We start from the raw sequence: 26,465 nt of genomic DNA on the forward strand, positions 1-26,465 counted from the left end.
GCTTCCCTTTTGGCAGGGGGTGGTGTGTGGTCCAGCAGGCCTGGCCCAGCTCCCAATTCCCTTGCCCCAGCCCCACTCCCAGAGTCCCCTCCACAGGGAGAGGCAGATCTTTCAGAACTTGGCTGAGCTTGGGGGTGGGGAAGGGGGCCTTCTCAGGCCTCTCTGCCTCCAGTCTGGTTTTATAAAGTGCTGACAAAGTTGGGAATAAAGAGGCATAAAGAATTCTCTGTGTGTATATGTGACTAAGCTGGGAGCTGGGGCGGGGCTGGGCATATGCATGACTTGGTCCCTGGGAAAAGGAAATACAGGCCCCAGCCAGGACAAGGAGCCTCCATCCTCAAAGCCCTCCCTGTCCCCATGCCTGCCTTTCAAAAACTCAGGAATCACTAGCCGGGACTTCCTGGTGGTCCAGTGGTTAACACGCTGTGCTCCCAGTGCAGGGGGCCCGGATTCGATGCCTGTTCAGGGAACCAGATCCCACATGCCACAACTAAAAGAGCCACCACGCCGCGACTAAAGTCCCGCATGCCACAATGAAGATACCATGTGCTGCAACTAAGACCCAGCGCAGCCAAATAAATAAATATTTAAAAAAAGAAAAAAAAAAAAAGAACCATTAGTCCACACTCAGCCAGTTTATTAAAGGCAGGGAGCTTCATCAGGACTGCAGAGGAGAGAAACTGGGAGACACTGCCCCTCCTCTCTCAGCTCCCCCGCTTCTCCAACAACTCATCTACAGCCCAGCCCCCCAGGGGACCCTAGAAGGCGGGGCTGGCGTCAGGCAGATTGCACTGCATAAATACTCGGAGGCCACAGCCTGAATCAGCAGCGTCAAGAGGGCAGGGAGACCGGGTTTGGGGCAGAAAGGGGTGGCTCCAAGAGTACCTCTTCCAGGGCTTGCTCTAAGCCCAAGGGTCCCCCAAGCCAGAGAGAGGGGGCCAGCGGGCTGCCCTGGGGTCTGAGGCTGCGGCCAGCCCTGTCCTGCGAGGCTGGCAGGTGGCTCCGGGTGGCTGGGGAAGAGCGGGGCGGGGCACCGCCTTGCCAGGGTTCAGGGGCGCAGGGCGGGGTCAGGTGCTGTTGCCCTGCTCCTGCTCGAAGAGCAGCATGGCCAGCTGGGTGCGGGAGCCGAGGCTCTCGAGCGCACTCTGGCGGCAGCGGTGGTACAGGTCCTCGCTAAGCCGCGCGCTGCACGTCTGGGCCCGATAGCGCTGCAGCAGCGCGGGCTCCACCGCTCGCAGCACATGCAGGCTGGAGAAGCGCAGGAACAGCTCATACACATCCAGGCTCTCCAGCAGCTCCTCCTCCTGCTCCGAGGCCGCCGCCAGCCGCGCTCGGGCCGCCACGTAGTCGGAGTTGTAGAAGCAGGCCTCGCTGGCCGCCTGGCGATCAAAGCGGCCTGTGTCTCGGCCTAACTCAGGGGGTCCCGGGCCCTGGGGTGGGGCCACGGCCGGGTGGAAGGCCTGGAAGTGCATGGGAAAGAAGGCTTGCCAGCCAGAGATGGCATGCATGCGGCAGCGGTTCAGGAAGTCCGGGGTGAGCACCGTGTCTGGCCCGGCCAGCAGGAACAGCGTGTCCAGTGGGTGCTTCTTGGAGAGCAGATCCATGAGGCGCAGCGGTGAGGGTGTGGCTGTCTGCACGCTGAGCCAGGGCACCCGGGCACCGGGGAAACGCCGCTCCAGCTCTGCCACACGGGCCTTGACAGGTGCAAAGACATCGGCGTGAGCCGCCCGCTGGGCCTGTCGTGGCTCATACAGTAGCAGCAGGGTCAGGGTTGCCGCAGAATCGCCAGGCTCCAGTGCGGCCACGGCGAAGGCCTCCAGGAAGCCAGGGGCCAGGTCACACTCGGCTGCAGCCAGTGGCAGTAACACGGTGAGACGCGAGGCCTCGGTGACATAGGGCACGGGCAAGATCTCCACGCGACTCAGTGGCCGTAGCAGCTGCACTCGGCGGGTGAGGGGCCGGCGGCCACCCTGGGGGGTCAATGCCTCCAGCTGCAAGTCTAGTGTGTACTCCATACCCCGGGCAGGATCGAAGCGTCGGTAGCCATTAACCAGCTGCTGCTTCTGGAGCCGCAGGGCCGGGTGGTACCGGCGGTTGAGCTCCTCCAGGGCTGCCCCCAGAACGTCGGCCACATCAGCCTGGTCAGCCCCACGCAGTGGGCAGCGGGGCGAGCCATCAGCGCAGGAGAAAGCATGCTGCTCTGTGAAATAGTCCCAGCGCAGCACCTCAAAGCGGGAAGCTGGGCGGGACGGTGCTGGAATGCCCACGGGCCAGGTGGCTGCCCGCTCCCCATCCGCTGCCAGACGGCTGGTGTTCTGGATCTCCCACTGGGTTGGAGGAACAGGCCATGAGCGAGGCATAGACCACAGGGGCCAGCACACAGCTGGGGGGCCGGGCAGGCAGAAGGTGCCACTCAGGACAGGTTCCCAGTCCCTTGCCAACCTCTGCCTACCCAGGGCCCCCACTTATTCTTTCCCCAGATGGAGGCAGCCTGAGAGTTAAATGGGGGTCTCTGGAGAGGCTCCAGAGAAAAGGTAGAAGCAGACAGGGACTGGGAAGCAGGTTTGTTCTGTGATTCTTGTGCTAATTTTGTATTTCCCTGGGATCTCTGAGACCTCTCAGGATGCCCTCACCACCCCCACCTCCAGCCCAGACCATACCTGTAACTCCTGGATCTCCTGGTATGTGCGTTCCAGTTCAGCTCGGGCAAAAGCCTTGTGCAGCTGGTACATGTGCACAGGGTCACGGACAGGGTGAGCTGTCAGGGCACTGCGGAAACGAGGGTCCCCCTCCTGCACGGGCTCCCCAGGGCTCAGCTCCAGGTAGCTATAGTGGACTCCCTGGGGAGAGGAAGGGAAGTGGGAAACGTGAGGGGACAGTCGCCCCCCCACCCCACCCCATAGTTTGTGTCTCATCTCTCCATCCTATGACCTGTTGTGGACTTGGGGTCAGAATTCTGTGGGCTTCAGTCTACCTTGACCAGTTGTGAGCTTGTGTGACCTTGAGCAAGCCTCTGCTAGCTCATCTGTGAAACGGGCATGCATCCTATCTCAGAGCTGTCCAGGGGCTCAAATAAAATAATAATGGCCAACACCAAACACCTACTATGTGCAAGGCTCCCTTATTTTTTCTAATCCTTATAACAACCCTGAGAAAAAATTATTTCCATTGGTATGGATGAGGATACCGAGGCTCAGGAGATTCAGTAATTTATCCAAGGTCACAGGGATAGAAGATGACAGAACTGCATGGAAACCCCCGCCCATATCTCCAACCACACCCTCTGCCTCTCAGGGGGAAGTGCACACGCCCAGACAGGAGGCACCAGTGGGGTAGCTTATCTTCCTACCTCGTGGCCGCCAGTGCAGCCAACCCCAGTGGCATCGAGGATGCAGCGGCCCAGCCACTCATCCGGGTGCGCACTGACGATGTCGTTGCGGCAGGCTTCCAGGTGGGGGCGCAGCTGCTGCAGCAGTGTGCGTGACAGCAGCACCCCAAAGCCACCGTGGCAGTAGCGGCCTGGGGCGGGCTCTCCACTGATGAAGTCCTGGGGCCGGCCCAGATAGAGGTGGGCAGAGGCTGCCAGGCTGAGGTGGCCAGCTAGGCGAGCCAGTCCGTGCGCCTCGGTGTAGGTGGCATCGGGCACTAGGAAGAACCAGTCAAAGTCGTTGCCGTGCTGCTCCAGCAGGTGGCGCAGTGCCAGGTGCAGGTGCCCAATGGGCCGCTCCTCGCCTAGCGTCACCACGGCCATCCCCGGTGGTGCCCGGCGGCCCCGCGAGCCTGTCAGGAACACCACACGCTCTAGCCGGTGCCCCAGCGTGCGGTTCACAGCCACGCCCAGTGTGGGCAACGTGGCCTGTGAGGTCAGCACCGCCACGAGCAGCCTCTGCCTGATGCCCAGCTCTGTGCTGATGTAGCGGGTCCTGGGGGTGGGGGAAGAAGATGGCACAAGGTTACTAAAAAGACAACAGGGCAGGTAGAGGGCAGCATACACAGGCTCCGGCAGGTCATGTCCTCTTTGGGCCTGTTTCATTTATGATAGAATAACAACTCCCCCCCAGGGATCACGAGTATTTAAGTGAAATACTGGCCTTACCATAGTGCTTTTGGGCGACGGCATTATCCATGCAGATATGAGAGATATATTTGGGGTCTGACTCCCTGTTTCATTACTTAGTGGTTGAGTCCTTGAGCAAGTTATTAAACCCATCCGAGCCTTGGGTAGCCTCATCTGTAAAATGGGGCTGATTTTATCTCTTTAAAGCACTTAGCCAAATGCTTGGCACATAGGTGCTCCACACATCATGTACACACTTATTTCTAAATAATATGCCATTATACCACTAATACATCACATAAATGATGTAACAGAATAAACGGCATAGAGATGTAGTGAATGTGTTTGGGGGGGGGTCAGGGGTTCCAGTGACTTACCTTCCATAACACAGAAGGTAAGTTGCAGAACTGGAATTTGAACTCGGTGTTACTTCGGAGAAATTATTTCAACTCATTGGCAGAGAGGCATTAATGGAATGGGTACATCACCCTTTTCCCACAAACCTCTGCCCCCCCTCCCCCAGGCGCCCACCCAGGAACAAGAGATACAGGTAATCCTAGTTCTCTCTTTTCTCTTTCCCTCTCTCTATGCACCCACTCTATATACTAGTCATTTCTCTAAACCTAACACCGAACCAGGGAGCTATGAGGACCTTTGTGGGGGGCGGGGGGTCCATGGGGTCAAGCAGGTTTAGGGCAGAGGCGGGCAAGTTCTGCCCGGGCCTGGATGGGGCTCAGAGAGGCCTCAGATGGGCTGCAAACCTCCCTGGGAAGCAGGGCCGTCGGAAATTATCGGGGCCCAAAGACTTCCTGGCCGGTCAGACCCTTCCTTCCGGGGCCTGACCCAGCCCCTGGCGGCCTCCACTGCGCGTCCGTCCCAGCCGGTTCCCAGCGGGTGGGACTGGCGAGTCTGATCCCTACCTGACGGCCTTTTTGGCGGCCTGGCCAGGCTGCGCGGGGTGGTAGGGCAAGACACGCGGCTCCCAGTTCTCCCCAGCGCCTGCACCGGCCCCGGGCCTCTCGCGCTCCGCTCCGGGCTGCACCGAGTTGGGCCGGCGCGCCGCGTTGGTGTTGCCGCGCGGCGGCAGCTCAGAATCTCCGGGTTGGGGCGGCCCTGGGCCACAAGGCTCCTCCACCCAGGTGACGCTGAGCAGGCTCAGAGTGAAGCCCAGGGAGATGCCCACGGCCACGGGCCCTGCGGGCCGCAGCACCGACAACAGCAGCGATGCCCGCATGGCGCCCGGACCGCGGGCCCCCGGCCCTGGAGCAGCCCCAGAGCAGCAAGAGAAGGCTTCGAGGGGGCGGGACCGGGGAGGGGGCGGATCCGAAGGGCCCGAGCCAAGCGGGCGGGCCCCCTCCCTCCCCTCCGAGCAGAGCCCGCGGCCCGAGCCGAATCCCCTGCGCCTCGTTCCGATCGCCCTCCAGCCGCCGCTCGGTACCGCGCGGATCCCGGCGCTGGGCGCGGGAGCCTCAGCCGAGGCCGCCGCTGTCCGACGTGTCACTGGGAGGGCCCCGCCCCCGGGGTGGTGTCTCGGGCTCCGGCTACCGGAGAGGGAGGAGAAGGGGGAGGTTAAAGGGGAAGGACCCCCGGAAGTGCCCCCTCCTCAGTGAGGGAGAGGCAGACGTCGGGGGCGGAGTCCCCTACCTCCCCCCGGCGTGGTTGGTGCGTCCTGTGTGACGTAAGAAGCAGCCCGCCCCTGCCTGGATGGTGCGCCCTGAGTGACGTAAGGAGCAGAGGCCGGAGCTGTCCATCAGCACCAAAGGCCGCGGGCGGGCTCAGGGCATGGGGCCTCGGCTCTGGGGCAGCCCGAGCCCCTGCTCCTGCTCCTTTCCCTTCCCCAGGCCCAGCCTCAGTGCCCGGACGTCGCGGGACTGGAGTGCCAGCCGGTGTTGGAGGCGGAGCGGCGTCGCCGCCGCGCAGGGACCGGTCCCTCCTGCCCAGCAGCCCCCTTCTCCTCACCGCGGACTTTTACCGGACACCAGTCAGCTGGAGCCTCAGGCGCCCGGCAACCCCGGCCGGAGAGCCTCCTTCGCTCAGAAGCTCAGGTCGCCTCCAGCCCAGGTAGATCTTGGACAATTCCAGATTTAGCCGCCCACAGACCAGTCTCCTGGCTGCCTCCTCACCGGCAGCACACTGCCCTCATCTCCCCGCAACCCAGTCCCCCTCTTAACTTCTTCATCCCAGCTCCCTCTAGCCAGGCACTTTTCCCCCCCTTTGTCTTTTGTCCCTTACTTCAGGGATGCTTCCAGAGCTGTGTGATGTGGGCACCACTCCTTTGTCCACTGTGTCCTTCCCTAGTTCTCCACTCCTATTCTCACCCTCATCCTGGTGGAGACCCACAACTCCTCCTTGACCCCAACTTCCTCTCTGTCAGGCTGACGTGGGAGGGTGACTCCCTACTGTTCCCAGCACTATGCCGGGCACTGCGGCGACACTTCGGTTCCAGCTGCTGCCCCCCGAGCCAGATGATGCCTTCTGGGGTGCACCCTGCGAACAGCCCCTGGAGCGCAGGTACCAGGCACTGCCAGCCCTCGTCTGCATCATGTGCTGTCTGTTTGGAGTCGTCTACTGCTTCTTCGGTGAGACCCCATCTCATTCCTCACTCGGGCCCCCCACTGTTTCCTCAAGTTATTTTCCTGAGGCACCCCAAACCTTCTTTAGAACTTTACCACTACCATGAACTATCTTTCTTTCTCTTTTTTTCGTCCCACACGTTTGTAGATAATTTAGACTCTAGATCCTAGAGAACACAGGGTTTTGAATTAGCCATGCTTGAATTTGAACCTGGTTCTGCACTTTACCAATTATGATGCCTTGGACACATTAAACTTTCTAAGCCTCAGTTTTCTCATCTGAACAGTGGGAACAAAGATATTTGTCTCACACGGGGGGCAGGGGCGCTGTGAGAATTAGTAAGCACGCAATAAATAATAGCTATTGTGGTGAAGATGTGTTTAGGTCACTGTGCTAGGTAGGCATCGAAAACATTTAGGAGGGTGAGTTAACGTGGTCCCTTACCACAGGGCATATTGTCTGATGAAGAAGAGACTTCTGGAACATTCACATCCGTGATACATATTAGAGGAAGCTAAATGATACATATTAGAGTCACACACATGGAGATGTGTGTACAAGTCAGCCTCCAGTAATTGGGGCTGCTGTGGATAGTTGTCCAGGATGCACAAGGGAGTTCAGTTGGAAAGGCAAGCGGGGGCTGAAATCCAGCCCATGCTCTACTTGCCAAACTCTAGACCTTGGCACAAGGCTGCTTTGCCTAGAGGAAGGCACAACTCTTTATAATTTGCACCAAGGTGCCAGATGGTCTAGTGGAGTAAGTGCCCAGTGACTCTACAGCAAGAGGTACAGAACTTCAGGTAAAGGAGAGCTTTATGGGCTGGGCATCCAGGCAGAGCATTATAGGTGGCTGGATGAAGTGAAAAGGAGGCTTGGAGGTCTGAGTTCCAGGCTGAGCAGAAGTGGGGCAGGACTTGTGCTCGGCGGCCTTTCCATCTCCCCCTAGAATGGCTGGATAGTAGGCAGGATGGGAGCCAGATGGCCTCTCCACTTCCACCCGCAGACTCTGGACCAAACAACTGCGGAGTGGGCAGGGGAAGAGCCCCTCTAAGGGCTCAGGACACATTCTGGGTCTCCAAGGAGGCTGTGTCGCCTCGCCCCCTCCACTATTCCAACCACTCCCTCTACAGTTGCTCGGTGCGGCCTGCCATTCCCTCTCCTGGGCTTCCCTGACACCCTATCCTTCTTGGAGGCTCCCATTCTCGGGCTCTTGGACTCTTTGAGCCCTTGTGCATGCCCTACTCCTCTTTCCAACCCCAGAACCTCCTGGACTCCAGTGCTTCCCCTCATTCTTAGAATGGACTCTCCTCTTTATGACCTTTCTCTTTGGCTCTCCCTGACCCTTTGACCCCCATCTCTGACTTCCATCTTCTCAACTTTTCAGGATCTACAAGTCCCTCACACTTCCCGGTACCCTTAATGGGCCTAATGGCCCTATAACCTCCATTTTTCTGAAACACCACAACCACTGTTTCCCCCGATAATCCTCTCTGACCCCCTATGACTCCTTGTAAGATCCAGTGAGCCCTAACTACGCCCGAGCTATCTCATTACCTTCCATCCCTCTGACTCCCTCGATTACTCCTAACACAGGGGAATCCCTATGACCCCATTGTCTGTTTGCCCCCACCATGATTTCAATGATTCCATTTCTCTGGCTTCAATATCACTCTCGCTCAGAAACCATTTCGTACTCTCAATGATTCCACATCTGTCAATTCCCCTCATGATGATGAAGATGAAAAGACCTCATCTTTCTGAACCCGTGTGACCTCATCTCTCAAGTTCTTTCTGACTTCCAAATACCTCATCGCTCTGAACAGTCCCTCTCTAAAGAGCCCAGTGACTCTACTGCTGATCCACCGGTGACCCCAGTGGCCTCTCTCCCTGACCTCGATGATCCCAAAGACCCCAATGACCCTATTACTGAGTCACTCTTGACGCCAGTGATCTATCTCTATCTCAAAAATCCAACACTCATCTCAGTGACTGTCTCTCTGTTTTCCCAGTGACTCCCGATGGCCTATTTCTCTGACCTTCCTTGACCCCAGCGGTCCCTTCACTGCCGCCCTCAGGACCCCAATGACCCCCAATTTTCTGATCTTAGTGTCCTGCCTCTGGTTCCCCTGGGATTCCTTGTCCTTGACCCCTCTGACCTCCTACCTCCAGCCCAGTGACCTCGTTTTGGTCTCTCACTAGCCGCTGTTCCCTTCCAGGTTACCGCTGCTTCAAGGCAGTACTCTTCCTCACTGGGTTGCTGTTTGGCTCGGTGGTCATCTTCCTGCTGTGCTACCGCGAGCGGGTGCTGGAGACGCAGCTGAGCGCCGGGGCGAGTGCAGGCATCGCGCTGGGCATCGGGCTGCTCTGCGGGCTGGTGGCCATGCTGGTGCGCAGCGTGGGCCTCTTCCTGGTGGGGCTGCTGCTCGGCCTGCTGCTCGCCGCTGCCGCCCTACTGGGCTCCGCGCCCTACTACCAGCCAGGCTCTGTTTGGGGCCCCCTGGGGCTGCTGCTGGGGGGCGGCCTGCTCTGCGCCCTGCTCACGCTGCGCTGGCCCCGCCCGCTCACCACCCTGGCCACCGCCGTGACGGGGGCCGCGCTCATCGCCACGGCTGCCGACTACTTTGCCGAGCTGCTGCTGCTGGGCCGCTACGCGGTGGAGCGTCTGCGGGCCGCCCCCGTGCCCCCCCTCTGCTGGCGGAGCTGGGCCCTGCTGGCACTTTGGCCCCTGCTCAGCCTGATGGGCGTTTTGGTGCAGTGGCGGGTGACCGCCGAGAGGGACTCGCACACGGAAGGTGAGGAGGCCCAGGCCAGGGTGGGCGTGAGAGAAATGGGTGCTTGAGGGGGGGTGGGTCTGAGCGACGGTGGATGGGGGAAGGAGCTGTACACACCAGCAGCGGAAGGCCTCAGCTGAGTTAAGAGAGCTCACCGGCTCCAGTGCCGGGACGGGCACTTCAGTGCCACCATCCCTGCCACAACAACAGATGGAGCAGCGGCTCTGCGCCAAGCCCATTCCAGGCACTGGGGATGCAACAGAGACAAAGCAGAAAAGGCCCCTGCCCTGATGGGGTTGCCTTCAGGGTGGGGGAGACAGACACTAGACACGCAAGTTAACATGATAATTTATCCCATTGTGTGGAGTGATACGAAAGAGACGTGCAGAGTAATGTGAAATACAGACAGGGTGGCCAAGGAAGGTCACTTGGAAGAGGTGACATTTAAGCAGAGACCTGAAGGATAAGGGGCCAGCCATGCAAAGAGCTCGAGAAGAGGGAATAGCAAGGGCGAGGGGAGTGAGCTTGGCCTGCTGAGGAAGTCGGGCGGGAGTGGTGAGTGAGGGGTGCCGATTGTGTGGGCACCGTGGGCCGTGATGAGGACTCTGGATTCATTAGATGGGTGGTGAGATGCCACTGGAGGTTTAAAGGAGGGAGGGTATAATCTAATTTAGCATTTGGGATGCTCATTCTGGCTGCTGAGTGTAGAAAGCATCAGGGAAGGCAAGCATAGAAGGGGAACCACGGAGGAGGCAGCTTAGTTGTCCAGTCGAGAGATGATGATGGCTGGTCTCGGTGAGTCACCTATGGCTCCAGACTGGGAGAGGGGTGGCAGCTGGGAAGCAGGCACCTAGAGTCTAGGAATCTTCCATAAAGACCTTTGGAAGAAAAGAACTGTGGCAAGTCCCATCTGGGAGGTGGGCCACCAGGAAAGTAAAGGAGGAGAGGTTTCGGATGAGGGGAATCTGGGAGCCTGGCGCCCTCAGGTTAGAAGGACAGGGAGGCTTGGGCGAGATGAGGGACGCGGGCCTCTGAGACCCTGCTCTGCCCACCCCTGCACAGTGGTCATCAGCCGGCAGCGCCGTCGTGTGCAGCTCATGAGGATTCGGCAGCAGGAAGAGCGCAAGGAGAAGCGGCGCAAGAAGAGACCCCCAAGGCCTCCCCCTAGAGGCTCCCGGGCTCCTCCAAGGCCTGGGCCCCCTGACCCTGCTTATCGGCGCAGGCCGGTACCCATCAAACGCTTCAACGGAGACATCCTCTCCCCGGTGAGCACCCCGAGTGGGGAGAAGGGAGTGTTTAGACTCTGTCCAAGCAGGACTGGGCCTTCCCCAGGGGCTGGTCACTGTCTAGAAGGCCTAGCGCTTGTCCACCCATCGTAACCCCTGTACTGGGAGCCTGATGGGTGGGGGAGAGGTGTCCTGAGCGTGAGTTTTAATGAGGTATAGTAGGGGGTAGCGTCTCAGTGCTGTGGACTCTGGGTGTGGTGAGGTCCTAGACCGACAGCAGACCATGATGCGTCTCAGGTTTGTGACAGTGCAGACTGAGGATGTCTGCCTGGGTGGCTTTCAGGGCAGGGGTCTGCAGTGGCACTCTCACACCTGTGCTTACTCTCCCACAGAGCTACATCCAGAGCTTCCGGGACCGGCAGACAGGGAGCTCGCTGAGCTCCTTCATGGCCTGGCCCACAGACACAGACGACGAGTACGGGTCCCGGGGACCGCTGACAGCCTGCTCTGGGCCCCCCATGCGGGTATAGCAGTCTCTCTGCTCCTGCCCGCCTACGCTCATCGGTCACCAGCTCTGCCAGCTTGGGGAGGCCCGCTGGGCCATGACTCAGCCCGCCTGGGCCTGTGGCCTTTGGCTGTCTCTTTCCCCACCCTGGAGAGGAATGGCCTGGCCGCCAGAAGGGAGGACCTATCTCAGGCTCGGCCTGGCCTGAGGGGAGAGCCTCCTCCCAAGCTCCCGAGGGGCTCCTGAGGGACGCGAGTGTGAGCCCCGCTGGGGTGTGCTCAGGGTTGTGAGTGTGTCGCCTGTGTGTGTGTGCGTGGAGGGGTGGGCTTGGAGAGGACACTGGGACCCCTGCCTTAGATTTCTGATTGGTAGGGCTTCTCCGAGGGTGGCCCTGCTTCCTCTCCCACTCCTGGGGTCCCACGGGCTACTCTCCTGCATGTCTAAGTGGAGGAGGTCTACCTTCCTCCCCCATCGCCTCCACCTCTCAGCCAGACTCATCTGAGACTTCTTGTCCTTGTCCATGGGGCAAACTGCAGCAGCCCTCACCCTGGTCCCCTGTCCTCTGCAAGCCACCAGCCTGAGGGCAGTGGCAGGGAATGGGGGTGGGCGGGTGCTGCTCTGGGCTGGGTTAGGGAAGGGGGCTGGGGGAGGGGCTTAAATGCACGGTGCATGTCTGGTGTCGGTCATGCCACCCTGGACACCTCATGCTTCTGTCTCCCCCCCCACCCCACCCTGTTTGACATCTTTTATAAACGTGCCAAACTGTGAGGCTTCTGCCAGGAGTGGTGGTCTTTGGTGGCTGGCACTTCCATGGGCCAAGATGGAAGCACTGCAGCCCTTGGTCCCCTGTGTCACTCACTACACAGGGGCTCCAGGCAAGTTCTGCCCTCCCACGTCACACAGAGAGCCAGGAAAGGGGCTGTACCACTTTTATTGTCTCCCAACAGCTCAGGTTCCCCTCTCTCCCCACCCCTTCCCAGGGTAAGGGCATGCGCCTTCCAAGCTGTCCGAGGGCACCCGCCTGGCCTGGTTCGGTCCTCCTAGCTACCTGCGGAGGAATGACTGCGAGTGGGGCTGGGGAGACGGTGGGCACCACACTCCTCTCCCCTGGCAGAGCCGGGGCACCCACACAGGAAGAGCTGGGCCCTCACCCTCTGAACCAACCCTTTCTAGGCCTCTGTCAGGGCTGTCTGTGGGGGCAGGAAAGTGAGGGTGGCCAGTCAGAGGTGGGGAAGGTAGGCACCTGAAGGGAACACAGGAGTTCAGGTGGAGCGGGGCGGGGGCACCTCCTAAGTGGAAGAGGAAAGAAATGGGACTAGCAGAAACCCTCTGCCCAGGCGGAGTGCAGCTTGCTGATGGGTAGAAGCCAGCTGGGCAGAGAGCAGGAGAGGGTGAGGGACAGGCGGGGGGCACAGACCAGGGGCTGGGAGGTGGGAAGGAGAGGAACTTGGGTACAAATGGGGCATTCAGGAGAGACGAACATGGTCCAGAGGCAGGAGGGAGTAAGGAGAAGCTCGGACAGGAAGAGGTGTAGAAAGGTGGAAACAGCTGCCCTGAACCAAGTGGTTCCTGTTGAGAACACGGGACTCCCTCCTCTCCGCAGCCCTGGCTGTGATCTCCCGCATCCCCATTCCCCACCTCCAACACATCTCAGAACCAGCTTGCCGTCCCAAGTCTTGGAAAACCTGCAGGAGGTGTGTCTCAGCCCACCAGCTCTTAGGAGACCCCTGGCCAGCCGGCCTGCCTTTCTGACCTCTGCCCCGTCGGCTTTACTCACCCTCTACAAGCAGCCGTGTGTGGGCGCTGTCCTGGCCGGCCTGGCAGCAGTAGGTGCCCTGGTCCTCAGGTCGCACGTCATGGATGACCAGGCTGTGGGTGTGGCCATGACTGCGCAGCTCGTACTTGTCTCCCGGGCACAGCGCGACCCCCTCCCGCAACCAGCACACTTGGGCCCCCGAGCGGGACACAGTCACCTCCAGCACCGCCCGGCGGCGGCCGACCAGAACTGTCTTCTCGCGAGGGGGGCGGCGGCATATCTGGAGAGGCAATGCTGGGGGTGGAGGACGAGGGCTTAGGTTAACAGGGACACGCAGGGCCCCAGGAGGAGTGACGCATCTTCCCTCCCGCTGTGGCCTCCATTCCTGGTCTTAGACCTCTATGCCACCACCCCGTTTCTCTCTACCCTCAACCCAAAGTCTCCTGCTCCCCAGGAAATACACTGCTCTCTGTGATCCGCCCCCGGAGAGCCCCGGGAGGAAGGGGTGGGGAAGGTAGGGTTCCTCGGACCAGCCGCCAGCTTGCCAGTTCCAGGGGGAGACAGTGTTCACTCCAGGTCGTCCATGCCCCAGTTGCTTACCCTCCACCTCCAGCTGAGCCACGGACTGGGCGGGTCCCGCCTGGAGGCGGACCTCACCAGAGTCCTCCGCGCGCAGCTCGCTCAGCACCAGAATGTGTTTCTTCCCTGGGGGTGAAGGGGGCGCTAGCGAGGCCGGAGCCGCCTCTGGGGAGGGTTCGGGGATGAGGGTGGGGCCAGAGTAGGTCCCCGGGTCGGTTCGGACGCGGTAAATGTGCGCTGGGCGGGGCGGAATTGAGATGCCGAGGGGTAAGAGGGGAGGTCCAGGACCGAGGGCTCCGAGCTGGGGGCCAGGGAGAGATCGAGAGGCTGCTCCTTGGGCCGTGGGGCGGGGCTCATTTGACCAGGAGGTGGGACTTATCCTGGTAGGGCGGGGCAGCGAGGGGCCAGAGCGGGTAGAAAGTCGGTCAGACCTTCCTGTCGGATGCGGACGCGGCCTCCGGGTCTCAGAGGGCAGCCTCCGAGCTCCCAGCTCCCGGTGGTCTCGACTTCCGACACGGTGCACTCGAACGTGGCTCCGTCGCCTTCGCGGGCTCGCACCGACCGAAGCTCCGAGAGGACAGACACCTTGCGCTCTGGGGCGGAGCCGGGGCCGTGAGGTGGGCGGGGCGGAGCGGAGGGGGGCGGTCCCCCGCCCCGCCCACGCCCCGCCCCCCTCCTTAGACGCCCCGGAGCAGAACCCCGGGGCAAGTCCGGTCCGCAGCCCCCGCAACCCACAGCAGTGCCCCGCCCGGGCAGCACCCGGTACCCACCGCGCACCACCAGGTGGACGGGCCCGGCTCGGGCCATCCCCACCACGCAGCTGTAGGTCCCGGCGTCCAAGGGACCGCAGCGTCGCAGCTGGAGAAGGCGGCGGGTGCCGAGGGCCTGGAGTCTGAGCCGAGGGCTGGGGGTGAGCGGCTGCCCGTCCTGGGGGCGGGAGTTGCAAAGGGTCGCGGTGAAAGCTCGTCTGGGCACAGACGGCCCCTGCCCTCCTCGTAGGCTGCCGCTCCCTCTGTTTATGCCAAGCGGTTTTTCGAGGCACGTTTATGCTGTGGAGCAGGGCCGCCCCGCGCCTTCCGGGACCTCGCCAGGAGTCTCACTGGGAATGTGTCACCCTTTGGGGACGTTAGGGCTGAGAAGGGAGCCACAGGCGCGGGAAGCCTAGAGTCATGTACTGCTCATACCAGCCATGCGTGTGGATTCTGGAATCAGGAAACCTGGATTCAAATATGGGCTCTACGTCTGCCCCTGGGCAATACTTCACCCCACGGCGCATCAGTCTCCTTATAGATAACATGGAGATAATAAGACCTGCCTCATAGGGCTGCTGTAAGGTTTAGAGGATTAAATGTAGAGTAAATCTTAGCACAGTGCCAGGCGCATGGCTCAGTGAGTAATAGTTATTTCTGTTGGGGGTTGTTATTGCTGTTATGATGCCGAGGTGGGCTGGGCTGGGGCTGGGCTCTGACCTTCTCCCAGGTGACATCAGCCAAGGCCTGGGAAAGTTCACACTCGAAAGTAGCTGTGTCACCCTCGGTCACTTCTAGGTCCTGTGGCCCCTGCACAATGGTCACTGGGGCCTCTGGGAGTGGGAGAAGGCAGACACATTTGGCACAAGGGGTCACTGGTGGGCACATTTAGACAAGGTGATCAACAGAGGCCACCATTGAGTGGGGGGCATGCTGGGACAAAGTGGTCCAAAGGGGATGCTGGTCAGTGGGGGACACAGTGGTATCAGAGGGGTCAACAGGGTAGGAATGGCCCGCTGGGGGTCGGTCACATTTAAGGTGGTCAGTGGGGGGGACATGCTGGGGCTAGAGGGGCATAGGGAAACTGGAGCAGAGATGCCAGTGGAGTTACCCATAGGCAAGCGTGGTCAGTGGGGGCTACACTGGCTGGAATGGACAGGAGACACTGGCCAGTGGGGGACACCATGGGTTCACAGGAGCAATGGGGGGACCCTAGAGCAGATGTGGTCGGTGGGGAACACACCAGGGCTGCAAGCAAAAATGGGGGACACTGAAGCAGAGTTGCCAATGGAGTCACCCTTTGGCATAGTCAGTGGGTTGGTGGGACTTGGCTGGTGAGAGGGGCACCCTCAGGCAGAGGGGCTGCAGCAGGCAGGCGCGGTCAGTGGGCTCACACTCAGAGTGGCCCACAGGGCCATGGTCAGGCGAACAGACACCACACCGGCACAAGCACCTCACAGCAGCACAGTCAGTGGTCCACTGGGACACTGGGGTTGGTGGAGACACACTCAGGCAGGGCACTCACTGGGGCCACACATGGCCAAAGGGTCAGGGGAGTCAAACTCTGGCAGGGAGGTCAGTGGGGGCCACACTGGGACAGGGTCAGTGGGGGCCACACAGGTAGTGGGATGGGTAGAATCACACCCAGAGCAGTCAGCAGGCAGGCAGCGGTTCCAGAGGCCGCACCTCTCACAGTGAGTCTGGCTGCACAGCGCAGGGCATCCGCAGTGAAGGAGATGCAGCCCGAGTCGGCCAGGCCCAGGCCACTGAGTACCAGGCAGTGAGCGTGGCCCTCTGCGTGAATTTGGCACGTGGTCCCCGGCTGCAGCCGGACTCCACCCCGGGCCCACTCCCCGGTCACAGCCTCCTGGGACAGCTCCAGCTGGAAGGTGGCGCTGCCCCCCTCGATGACGGTCACATCCTCCAGAGGCCGCAGCACCCTTAGCTGCCTTGCTAGTGGGAGGAGATGGGGGAAGAGGGAGGATGAGGGCTCCAAATCTGGGCGGGGCTTTCGGGCCCCCCCCACCCGACCCCCGCCCGCCACACACGCACCTTGGCTCTGCCTGCACCACCCCTAACACCCAACCTCGTAAGGCCCTATAGAACAAAGTTCAGAACCAGGGTGCAGAGCCATTCAGACTTGGGTGGAGAGAGGAGATACATGAAGGGGGTGATGTGTGGTTAGCGGGGTGAGGAGTTTGGGTGAGGGGTGCTGTGACACTGGAGGAAGCACAGAATTTGAAGTCAGACACACCAGGACTGGACCCTGCCACATAGTTTGTGTGCTGTGTAACCTTTGGCAAATTGCTTGACCTCTCTGGGCCTCAGTTTCCCCAGCTATACAAGGTTAATAGCATTGAGACATGGGTTTATTGTGATTAAATGAATGAAATAAATTAGAAGAGAATACACATCACCAACAACCATTTACCAAGCTCTCTGTGGGTATTTCTCATATTATCCCAATCAATGTTCCCAAAGACCCTTTTTAAAGAAAACTTGGCTCAGAGAAGTTAAGTAATTTGCATGAGGTCACACAGTTAATAGAGGGCTCCATCTTGGGGGTGTGGGTGCTGTTTGCCAACCATCCCTGCTTCTCAGCTGGGCCCATGTATCCTGGGGCAGGTGACTGAAGGATAAACACGGCAAGTCTTTCTGGAGTATAATATTTACGTTTATAGCAAAGCCATCTTGGACATAAGAAATGGAATGCAAAATCCACATGGACTTCTAAGGTAAATAGAAAACATTAGAAAAAGGAGAGTTTTGCTTTGGGCAGGCTGCTTCAGGTCACGCTCCTGGAGGTCAGCCAGGGCTGACTTGCCTTGTGGCGAGGGGCACTTTGGTGGGGGTCTGAGGGGCCCTGGGCCAGCCAGGAGAGACCGTGCCACAGGGCGGGCGATGTGTTAGGAGAGGACGGGGCACTCACGCTTCACGCTGAGCCTGGCCAGGGTGCGATCGTGGTGGCTCTCACAGCCGTAGGTGCCCTGGTCGGCCAGTATGACGCCGTGGATGAAGAGGCGGTAGACGTGGCCATCCTGGGCCGTGGACAGGCGGGGGTCGGGTGGTAGGGGTGCCCCACCTCGCACCCAGCGCACGGCCCCTGCCGCACCCGCTCGGCCTGTCTCTACTTCGAGGCACACGTCCCGGCCTTCCTCTGCCCGCACGTCCTGCAGCCGCCGCAGGAACAGCAGCTCCGTCTCTGGGGAGAAAGAGAGAGGGGGGCATGGAGCCTGGTGGGCTGACCCCCTGCTCCCTCTCAGGGATCTGTCCCCTGTTATGGCCGGGGCTGGGAGGATAGGTTCAGGAACAAGACCATTGTGTCTCCATCGGGACCAAACCTCGAACGTGGAGCCGGGCACTTGTGGACGTGCCCCCTGCTTGGGCAGTCACAGTCCCTGCGTCCTCAAGCTGGCAGCCTCGCACGGTCAATATGCGGCTTGACCCATTCTGGGCCATCTCTAGCTGGGGCCCTGGGGTGACAATGGCCCCATTGTGCAGCCAAGTGACGTCGGCCTCTGGTGGGGAGACTTCACACCGGAACGTGGCATCATCACCCTCGTGGACAGTGAGTGGTGTCAGCTCCGAGACCAGCTTCACCGGCGGTGGTTCTGGGGGGGGGGGGGTCAGGCAGTGAGGTGGGCTGGGTCTTTCCACCTCCCTCATCCTCATCCCCTTTTCATCCCCTCATCTCCAGTAACAGGCCCTCATCCTCCAGTTATTGAACAGAACCTTCCTGAGGACCTACTGTGTGTCAGCCATGAGGTGTTTCAGAGGACAAGATGTCAACGCCCTGCTACTCCTAGCCACCTCCGCCCAATGCTGGCCTGGCACCCACCTCTCTGACTCCCTAGTAATAGTAGGTTATTTACTATGGACCCAATTTATCTCATTTAACTGTCACAACAGCCCTATAGGACAAGCACTATCCCTTCACTTTGGAGCTGGGGCTCAGAGAGTTTAAGCAAGTTGCCAGTGTCATACAACTACTGGGAAGCAGAATCCAGATTGGAACCTGGTGTGGGCGGCTCTGACTCCAGAGCCCTGCTTTTAACCACTGGTCCGTGCCGCTCCTATTATTTGAGGGTTCCTGGAAAAGGGGGCCCTGAGCCCTCATCCCAGGAATAGTCACGCATGCATGGGTTGGAGCCAGGGGCAGCGAGGTGGGGTCGGGGCACGGGGGCCCAGAGTGGTTCGGGCATGTGGCCCTTGGGGCGTGAGGGGTGCACTGTTACCTTCCACGCTGACGAGGAAGATGCGGCTGTCCTGGGGCGTGTCGCACAGGTACTCCCCGGCGTCCCTGCTCCGGGCCCCCTGCACCCGCAGCACCTGCCTCGCCCCGTCCTGCTCCAGCTGCACCCGCCCCTGGCTCGCCAGGCGCTCCCCGTCCTTGTACCAGCGCACAGGGCCCCCCGGCCCGGAGAGGTGCACCGCCAGCTCCAGGTCCCCGCCTGGGGTGCTGCGAACCCTCGTGTGGGCTGCCTCGGGGTCCACCACCCGCACGGGGGGCTCTGTGGGCTCAGAGCCGGGGGTCACCGGGAGGGAGTGGCTCATGGGCTGGGAGGAGGGCAGGGGAAGGCAAGACGGGGAAAGGGACCGACAGCGGTGGGGCCGGGGGTGGGCCAGGTGTGCTAGAGAAGCGGGAGACTCATGGGTTTCGGGGTGCGACTCTCAGGCTTCCTGCCCGGGCTATACTCACCAGCCACTTGGACGGTGAAGCTGAGGCTGGGGGCCCCCGGGGCTGCCCCTGACTGGCAGGTGTAGAGGCCCGCGTGGACCGGGTCTGCAGCCCGGATGCAGAGGACACGGCGGGGGCCCTCGGCTTGGAGCTCCAGGCCATCACCCTCCTGCACCGGCCTCCCGTTGTGGCTCCAGAAGACGAGGGCGCCAGCCCGGGACAGTTCACAGCTCAGCACCAGCGGCTCCCCGGGGGCCACGCAGAGCGGGCTGGGGGCTGCCTCTGGGGCAAGGAACTGGACTGGGGGCTCTGGACAGAGAGGAGAGGTATCAGCTCGGTGACGCTCCCCACCTCCCGCACCCTGGCTGACCGGGGGCACCCACCAGCCAGGCTGACGTTGAAGGTGACGGCTTCATCACGAGTCTCGCACACATACTCCCCGGCGTCCTCAGGCTGGGCGTGGGGCAGGGTCAGGGTGCGCGTGGGCCCCTTGGCACCCAGCTGCAGGGCATCTGATGCTTCCACCTCCAGCCCATCCTTGTACCAGCGCACCTGGGACCCAGCCGGGGCCACCTCGCAGCGCAGCTCCACGCGCCCTGGAGCCCCGAACCGCAGGTCCAGGGAGCGGGCCGCCGGATGCACAATCCTCTCTGGAGTGGCTGGTGGGTGGGTAGAGAGAGGGGAGAGGGGGCTCGGCCAGCAGGCCTCTACCTGCCTCCCCACTAGATTCCCAGCCCTCGTGCCGTGCAGCTCTTGGGAACGGTGCCACCTGCAATCCGCGGGCACTCGCTGTGGGCCAGGTGTTGCGCCTAAGCACGCTGCAGCTCTTTTCTCAGCTACTTCCTTTTTTTTTTTTTTGTGGTACGCGGGCCTCTCACTGCTGTGGCCTCTCCAGTTGCAGAGCACAGGCTCCGGACGCGCAGGCTCAGCGGCCGTGGCTCACGGGCCCAGCGGCTCCGCGGCACGTGGGATCTTCCCGGACCGGGGCGCGAACCCGTGTCCCCTGCATCGGCAGGCGGACTCGCAACCACTGCGCCACCAGGGAAGCTCCCTCTCAGCTACTTCTGACACTCCCTATTGTTGGCTTCCCTTTATAGATGAGGACCTGAAGCCTCTTTAATAGAGAACTGACTTGCTCTAGGCCACATGGGAAAAAAAGAGGTAGACCCGCACTCACAGCCACATCTATCTGACCCCATGCACATCCCTCCCTACCCCACCCGCACCTCCTATCCCCTTTGCCTCTCTGCCTCCGATCACCACCTGAAAAACCATCTATTTTCCTTATGTGCTGTCTGTCCACTCTCACGAGAAGGCAAGCTCCATAAAGACAGGTTTTCTCTCCTTGGTTCACTACTGTATCCCTCAGCATCCAGAACAGTGCTGAGCACATCAGTATTTGTTGAATAAGTGAATGCATGAGTGCTCCTGATTGCTGGGCTCTCTCCACCAGGTCTCTGGTCATTGTCCTGCTATGATCTGGGCAAGTCAGGGCTCTCTAATGGCTGAGAATGAGGAGGCTGGGGGAGGGGGAAGGCTGGACAAGGGGAGAGCCGTGTGCAGCGGTCAGGGACCCTGAAGGTGCAAGAACTGGGAGGGTTGGGTGTCTGTCCCTCAGCCTCCTGCCTCTTTTCCTCCCCAGGGTGTCCCAGAGACTGCCTACCTGTGACGGTGACAGTGAAGAAGGCTGAGTCGTCTCCAGCGTCGCACACGAACTCGCCCCCGTCCTCGGGCCGGGCAGCAGGTAGCACCAGGCGGCGGCGGGGCCCATCACTCTCCAGCACCAGGGCCTCGCTCTCCTCCACCTCCAGCCCATCCTTGTACCAGCGCACGGGGGCGTCCTCCCGCGACAGCTCACACATCAGCACCACACACTCCAAGCTCACGGCGACCAAGGTCACCTCGTCCCGGGGGTACGTGATGCGCACCGGGGGCTCTGCAGAGCGGGGACAACCACAGCCTGTCACAAACTCGCCGTCAGCCTCCCTGGAGCCATCTGGCAGCATGACGTCCCGGTCACCCACAATCATAAGGGTAACAAGGATAACAATAGGTCCAAAATCTGTTCTCTGAAATCCCTGGGGCCAGAAGTGCTACAGAATCCACAATGCTTCCGAGTCCAGAAATGGTGCGTTTATCATACATCACCTACCGCCCTCAGCCCCCACTGTGGTCCCCCCAAAATCAATCCCATTAACATTTCTGCAGTGTAACATACAGATAGATTCACCCTAAGCAGGCTAATTAAAAAGTACAAATAGCTTCACAGAGTTAAGTTCAGGTTTTACTGAAATGATTTTTAATACCAAACTTACAAAAGGCCTTTTGATTTTGAGCGGGTTTTTTTTTTTTTTAATTTCAGAATTGTGGATAAGGGATGGCGGATTTGTAATAGCAAGTACTTATATACAGCTTGCTAGAGCTCCAGGAACAGTCATAAGCACTTTACACCCTCGTAGCAATCCTAAGGAGTAGGTATTATTTTATACCCATTTCCCAGATGAGGCAACTGAGGCATGGTGTGATTAAGCAACTTCCTTATGGTCACAGCTGGCTATACCTACTCGAGGGCAGGAGGAAGAACTACCATCTGATAAAGGGAGGGTCAGACTCTGCAAGCAGTGGTAAGGACTCCGAGCCAAGGCTTGCAGGAAACTCAGTACTGAATTTTGCATCTATGCATGAGTTGTCAACACCTAAGATTTCCCCAGGGATATTAAATGCTGTTTCTAGTTCATCTCCAGCTGCTCTGGAGTGGTCAGTCTTTCACAGAAAGGAGCCATGTCAATATTGGTGGTGACCAGTGCACTGAGCCCGGGCCTGCCCATGCTTTCACGTACCTTGGAGGTCTCCCAGAATCAAGTCTCCAGGACACTTTCGTGTTCCTTTAGCATTTGGCCCCCTTGTGGCTGGGCTGGGGAACTGCTAGCTTCCTGGTCTAGGTCTTGGCAGAGGTGTGTACGGGCAGATGTGCCCACCAGTGCACACTCAGCCCTTGCCTCCGCCTCCTCCCTAACTGGGCTTATTCTAAGAGTCTACAGGATGCAGGCTGGTTCTCTGAGGCCCAGCAGCACCAGGAGATTGCAGAGTGCGGCTGCCTGAGTGGTGGGGGAGGTGACGGAGGCAGTGGAGTGACAATGGGGTGGAGCCATGGGGCTGGGGTGCCTGCACAGCTGGGGCCCTCAGCTTGGCATCAGACTTGATTCTCCTGATCCACACAAGGTGTGTTGTGTGAGCTTCTTATGAAGAATCTGGTGTTTTGTGGGGAGGCCAGTTATGAGCTGGAACGTGTGTGTCTGCGGCCATTATGTCTGGCCAGGGGTTGGGGCGGGCGAGGTGGAAGGGATTCACTACGGGACAGAGTATGTGCAGAAAGGCCTCTTCGGCTTTGTGACTTGTGTGCTTCAGGCTGCAGTATCTGGGGTGCAGGGAGTCGGGGGGCCCTAAGCTCAAGCCTAGGCTGAAGCATTGTTCCTAGGGCAGGGCAGGGGCAGGGCAGGGTAACCAGATGATACCAGCATCAGGATGGTCGCTCCAGTGCAGCCAGTGGCTTCTTCTGTGCCACCCACAGCTGCCTAGGTCCCACACTCCCCATCCCCCTCACACACACACTGGGACTGGCGCTGTGGGCTGCAGTCCCAAAGTTTCTGGCACTGAACCGTCACTTCCATAGTCATCCTGTGCTTTCCCGATTTGAACATTCTCCCCCCACCTTCAGCCCAAACCCTGACCCCCACTTAGCTAACTCAGCCGCTGCTCCAAATGGCCACTTTGAAGGCACTTCCTGCCTGCCAACCAGGTCAGCAGCCCCCAGCTTTGGGTACCCACTGCACCCTATCACGACACCCGGCAACCCTCACTCTGAGACCCTCTAATGTGTCCGGCTCTCCTGCCAGTCTGTGCACTCCCGGAGAGATGTGCGCGTGTGCGTCTGTGAGCTGCTGAGTGTCCGGAGCCCACCCCGGGTGGCATGGCGACCGACTTTCCCCGAGGCCCTCCCTGACCTCCAGCTCTGCTCTCGTGAGCCCTCATCCCTCACAGCACTTGTCACGAGGTGTCACTGTACATTTATTTGCGTGTTTATTGGTTAAACACAGGGGTCGCAAACTCAAATGCCCAGAGGGGCCAGGTAAGGTCAGGTCAGTGGCTGAAGTGGTCTGGGGGGAGCAAAAAGGAACAGCGGGCAGGGTGGGACAGAGGAATGTGGGCCCCGTGTTACAGGGGCAGCTGCTACTCAGCACCAGCTGTTCGTCGCCAAGGGGGGAGGCGGGACCAGAGGCGCCGGGTCTTCGGCTTTTTCAAGAGGACGCATAACTCCGGGTTGTTATTTGAACTGTCCTGACTTTGGTAAGACTCTGCAGGCCAAACAAAACATACCTGTGGGCTGTATGGGGCCCTAGGGACTGCCCGTTTGCGACCCCTGGTTAACGGCTGCCTCCCCAGCTCTCTGGCAGCTGGGAGCAGGGACCATGTCTGCAATACGCACCAGTGACCCGCAGCACCTGGCCCAGTGCCTGACACACAGAAAGCGCTCAGCAAATGAGCCGGTGGAGGATAGCTATTCCTGGCCTTGGGCGCCGGGGAGGAGCCTGCTTATTCGAACACGGACCCTGGGGTCTTCCGGGCAGGGCCCCCCCCCCCGGTCCATGCACCTGCAGCCCCCCCCTCCCCGCTCCCCCACATGCTAGCTAGGGGCTATGTGGCCAGCTCCCGCAAGGGCTCAGGACTGTGCTCTGGTGACCGCGGGCAGCTGGGGTGGGCCCACACCTGTGACAGTGACGGTGAAAGAGGCAGACTCGTCATCGATTTCACACAAGTACTCGCCCGAGTCCTCCAGCTGGACGGCGGGCAGCACCAGGCGGCGGACGGTGTCCTCCTTCTGCAGGAGCAGCGCGGGACTCTCCACCACCTCTTCGCCATCCTTGGTCCAGCGCACCTCGGCCCAGGGCCGGCATAGCTCGCAGGTCAGCACCACACGCTCCAGGCGCACGGCTGCCACGTACACCTTGCCGCTGGGGTACACGATCCACGAGGAGACATCTGGAGGACAGGGACAGCTGTGGCCGGGCGTCAGGGGCTGGGGCCGAGGTGCCTGGCTGTCCCACCTGATCCACGCCTGTTCCCTACTCCTGGAAGGTGGGCTGCGTGTTGAAGAAGAGGGTCTTCCCTCGGACCATGGCTCAGAGCTGCTCGGACAGTCACTCACAGTTGGGGCACGGTGGTGACACAGTGGGGACTGTGGTGTCAGCCTCGGCTGTAGAAACTCTCTACATTCTCTGGGTTGGGACAGGGACAATACGAAGGGTAGGACTGGGGAGAGGAGGCTTGGGTGCCCAGATGGAGCTGGGCTCTCCTGCAGGCCTCAGACCTTCTGACCCCTCCAGCGCCTGGGCGCACCCACCCTAGACCCTGCCCTCTGGTAGAACTGCCACCCCTAAAGCTCCCCTTGGAGGATCTTCAGAACAGAGAAGGCAGGCTTTCCCTTGACTGATGTAGCTGTGACTGGTGTGTTTATGACAATGCATTTTCTGCGGGTGACTGAACCTCAGGGTGTAGAGCATGGGCTGGGGAGAAAGCTAGGGGAAGGGAGGCAGGGGCTGGGAACAGTGGCCCAGGAGTGTACCAGCTGCCCAGGCAGGGGCAGGGCACACCGTCCCCCTCCTGTGGACTGCCTGGAGCCCCACCTGTGATGGTCACGGTGAAGTAGGCGCGCTCGTCCCCAGCGACGCACTGGAACTCGCCCCCATCGGGAGGCTGGGCGGCGGGCAGCACCAGGCGGTGATGGGGCCCCTCGTTCTCCAGCACCACGAAGTCACTCTCTTCCACCTCCTGCCCGTCCTTGTACCAGTGCACAGGGGCGTCCTCCCGGTCCACCTCACAGGTCAGCATGACGCACTCGGAGGTTATGGCGTGCACAAACACGTGCTCCCGGGGATCCAGGATATGCACGGGGGGGTCTGGGGGGAGCAGAGATGGGGTCACACAGACACCCCAAAACAGGAGACGTGAGTGCACACTGGCTGCTTGGCTGGGGCGGGGCGCTCTGGGGCAATGACACGGACTACTGAGGGCGTGGCGGGTGAGGCGTGACAGATCACATGGCACTGGAGGGCTCTGTGAATTCCCGGAGGATCAGAGGGGGTTGGCTGGGGACACAGAGGGCTTTGTCTAGGCTGAGAGGAGGTCACTGTCGCAGGTCACATCAGGGCCGTATACTTGCTTTTTCAAGGAAGCCCCAGGAGGGCTGATCGCAGGACGGGGAAGAGGTGGGAACAATTTAGTGGTGATACCGTGAGGCAGCGCTCCCTACAGGTAGCGAGTTCCCCGTCACTGGGTACATTCAGGCAGGGGCCAGGGGGCCTTCTGGCAATGGGGCCACTCAAAGTGAGAAGATGGAGCTGGATCAGTGGTTCCTGAGTTGTTCTCCAGGAGTGGATCTCCCGGCTCTGTCCTGGATATTCTGGCTCTGGAGGCCTGGGGGAGCCTAGGCACTTATGGCTTCCAGGGTGGTTCTGAAGCAGCCAGACGTGTACTGGCTTCTGAGAGCCTCTGGACCACTGCACCTAAAACATCCTTTTGACCCTGGCCGCCTGGGGCAGTGGGATAAGCAGTCCTGGGCATGAACCCAGCTAGGGTATTTGCTGCTGTGTGACCGTAAGCAAGCCGCATAACCTCTCTAAACCTCAGCTGCTTCATCTGTGAATGGCGATACGCTGCCCCCGACGTAGCTGTGAACGCTGAATGCAAGTGTACATCTGAAGTACACAGCACAGGAGCTGGCTAGTAGGTGCCTAACAAATGTTAGTTGCCACCTCCCTTCCCTTAATTGAATCGAGGCCCCCCCACTTTCCCGCCAGCAGAGGGTACATGGGGGCCAAGTGTGCTGGAGGGTGGTGCATGGGCAGTGTGATCTGCAAACATGTCCCCTTGCCCCCTAGGGCCCCTCGGGAGGGACCCCCAAGCAGGCAGACCGGGGGGGCAGGGTTCGCACAGCCCCCAGGGTCAGCCTCAGCTGGGGGGAGCCCAGGCCGCCACGGTCCCTGACCTTGGACGGAGACGCTGAAGAAGGCTGAGACCCCTTCCGTTCTGCACTCAAACTCGCCACTGTCCTGGACCTGGGCCTCAGGCATGATCAGGCGGTGTTTGCGCCCATCCATCTTCACCACCAGCGACTCGCTCTCCGCCACCTTCTGCCCGTCCTTGTACCAGCTCGCTGGGAAGTCCACCCGGGAGAGCTCACAGGTCAGTACCACCCGCTCCGAGGTTGTGAAGGTCAACGACACCTTGTCCTGGGGGCTCAGGATGTGCACCGGGCTCTCTGCTTGGGGAGAGGTGTGGTCACGTACGGCACCCTAGTTGTGCTCTGCTACCCCAATAAACACCCCACTCCAGGGTACGTGCTCAGGGTAGGGGGGTGGGCACATCAGGCCGGATGATTGCCATCGATGCATTTGTTGGTTTTAAAAATTAGTTTTGGGGGCTTCCCTGGTGGCCCAGCGGTTGAGAGTCCGCCTGCCGATGCAGGGGAACGCGGGTTCGTGCCCCGGTCCGGGAAGATCCCACATGCCGC

The 26,465-nt window shown here is 60.3% G+C and overlaps 3 protein-coding genes across 18 annotated transcripts in view; 1 reads left to right on the top strand and 2 right to left on the bottom strand.

Moving 5' to 3' along the window:
- Positions 1 to 620: 620 nt before the first annotated feature.
- Positions 621 to 5,610, bottom strand: CHPF (chondroitin polymerizing factor). Of its 2 annotated transcripts, XM_028485164.2 has the most exons (5): positions 4,978 to 5,610; positions 4,435 to 4,464; positions 3,350 to 3,923; positions 2,661 to 2,840; positions 621 to 2,327 (listed from the first exon to the last, which is right to left on the bottom strand). In XM_028485164.2, the coding sequence occupies exons 1-5, from the start codon at positions 5,289 to 5,291 to the stop codon at positions 1,068 to 1,070; spliced, it is 2,358 nt and encodes a 785-aa protein (XP_028340965.1). In that variant the 5' UTR covers positions 5,292 to 5,610; the 3' UTR covers positions 621 to 1,067. The 2 variants fall into 2 exon arrangements, with proteins under 2 accessions (XP_028340965.1, XP_007122472.1); XM_007122410.4 differs by lacking the exon at positions 4,435 to 4,464.
- Positions 5,611 to 5,664: 54 nt separating this feature from the next.
- On the top strand, positions 5,665 to 11,901 carry TMEM198 (transmembrane protein 198). Its single transcript, XM_055082867.1, has 6 exons — positions 5,665 to 5,780; positions 5,899 to 6,118; positions 6,432 to 6,636; positions 8,848 to 9,423; positions 10,465 to 10,667; positions 11,021 to 11,901. Exons 3-6 carry the CDS (start codon positions 6,471 to 6,473, stop codon positions 11,156 to 11,158), a joined length of 1,083 nt encoding a protein of 360 aa, XP_054938842.1. The 5' UTR covers positions 5,665 to 5,780; positions 5,899 to 6,118; positions 6,432 to 6,470; the 3' UTR covers positions 11,159 to 11,901.
- The window catches only part of OBSL1 (obscurin like cytoskeletal adaptor 1), a 22,675-nt gene continuing 5,651 nt past the window's right edge, over positions 9,442 to 26,465 (bottom strand). Inside the window, exons 6-21 of one of the 15 annotated variants that reach the window (XM_024124724.3) lie at positions 25,941 to 26,213; positions 24,580 to 24,852; positions 23,663 to 23,935; positions 20,559 to 20,831; positions 19,279 to 19,554; positions 18,917 to 19,204; positions 18,453 to 18,728; positions 17,559 to 17,828; positions 17,147 to 17,419; positions 15,904 to 16,170; positions 14,938 to 15,050; positions 14,239 to 14,395; positions 13,900 to 14,061; positions 13,490 to 13,594; positions 12,911 to 13,183; positions 9,442 to 10,280 (exon numbers count right to left, since the gene is read on the bottom strand). In XM_024124724.3, the coding sequence (XP_023980492.1) occupies positions 10,207 to 10,280; positions 12,911 to 13,183; positions 13,490 to 13,594; positions 13,900 to 14,061; positions 14,239 to 14,395; positions 14,938 to 15,050; positions 15,904 to 16,170; positions 17,147 to 17,419; positions 17,559 to 17,828; positions 18,453 to 18,728; positions 18,917 to 19,204; positions 19,279 to 19,554; positions 20,559 to 20,831; positions 23,663 to 23,935; positions 24,580 to 24,852; positions 25,941 to 26,213 (3,626 nt within the window). In that variant the 3' untranslated portion in view covers positions 9,442 to 10,206. The other 14 variants (XM_055082866.1, XM_028485157.2, XM_055082865.1 and 11 more) reach the window with 14 other exon arrangements.

Source organism: Physeter macrocephalus, unplaced genomic scaffold, assembly GCF_002837175.3.
Source record: "Physeter macrocephalus isolate SW-GA unplaced genomic scaffold, ASM283717v5 random_291, whole genome shotgun sequence".
In the NCBI taxonomy this organism is placed as follows: domain Eukaryota; kingdom Metazoa; phylum Chordata; class Mammalia; order Artiodactyla; family Physeteridae; genus Physeter; species Physeter macrocephalus.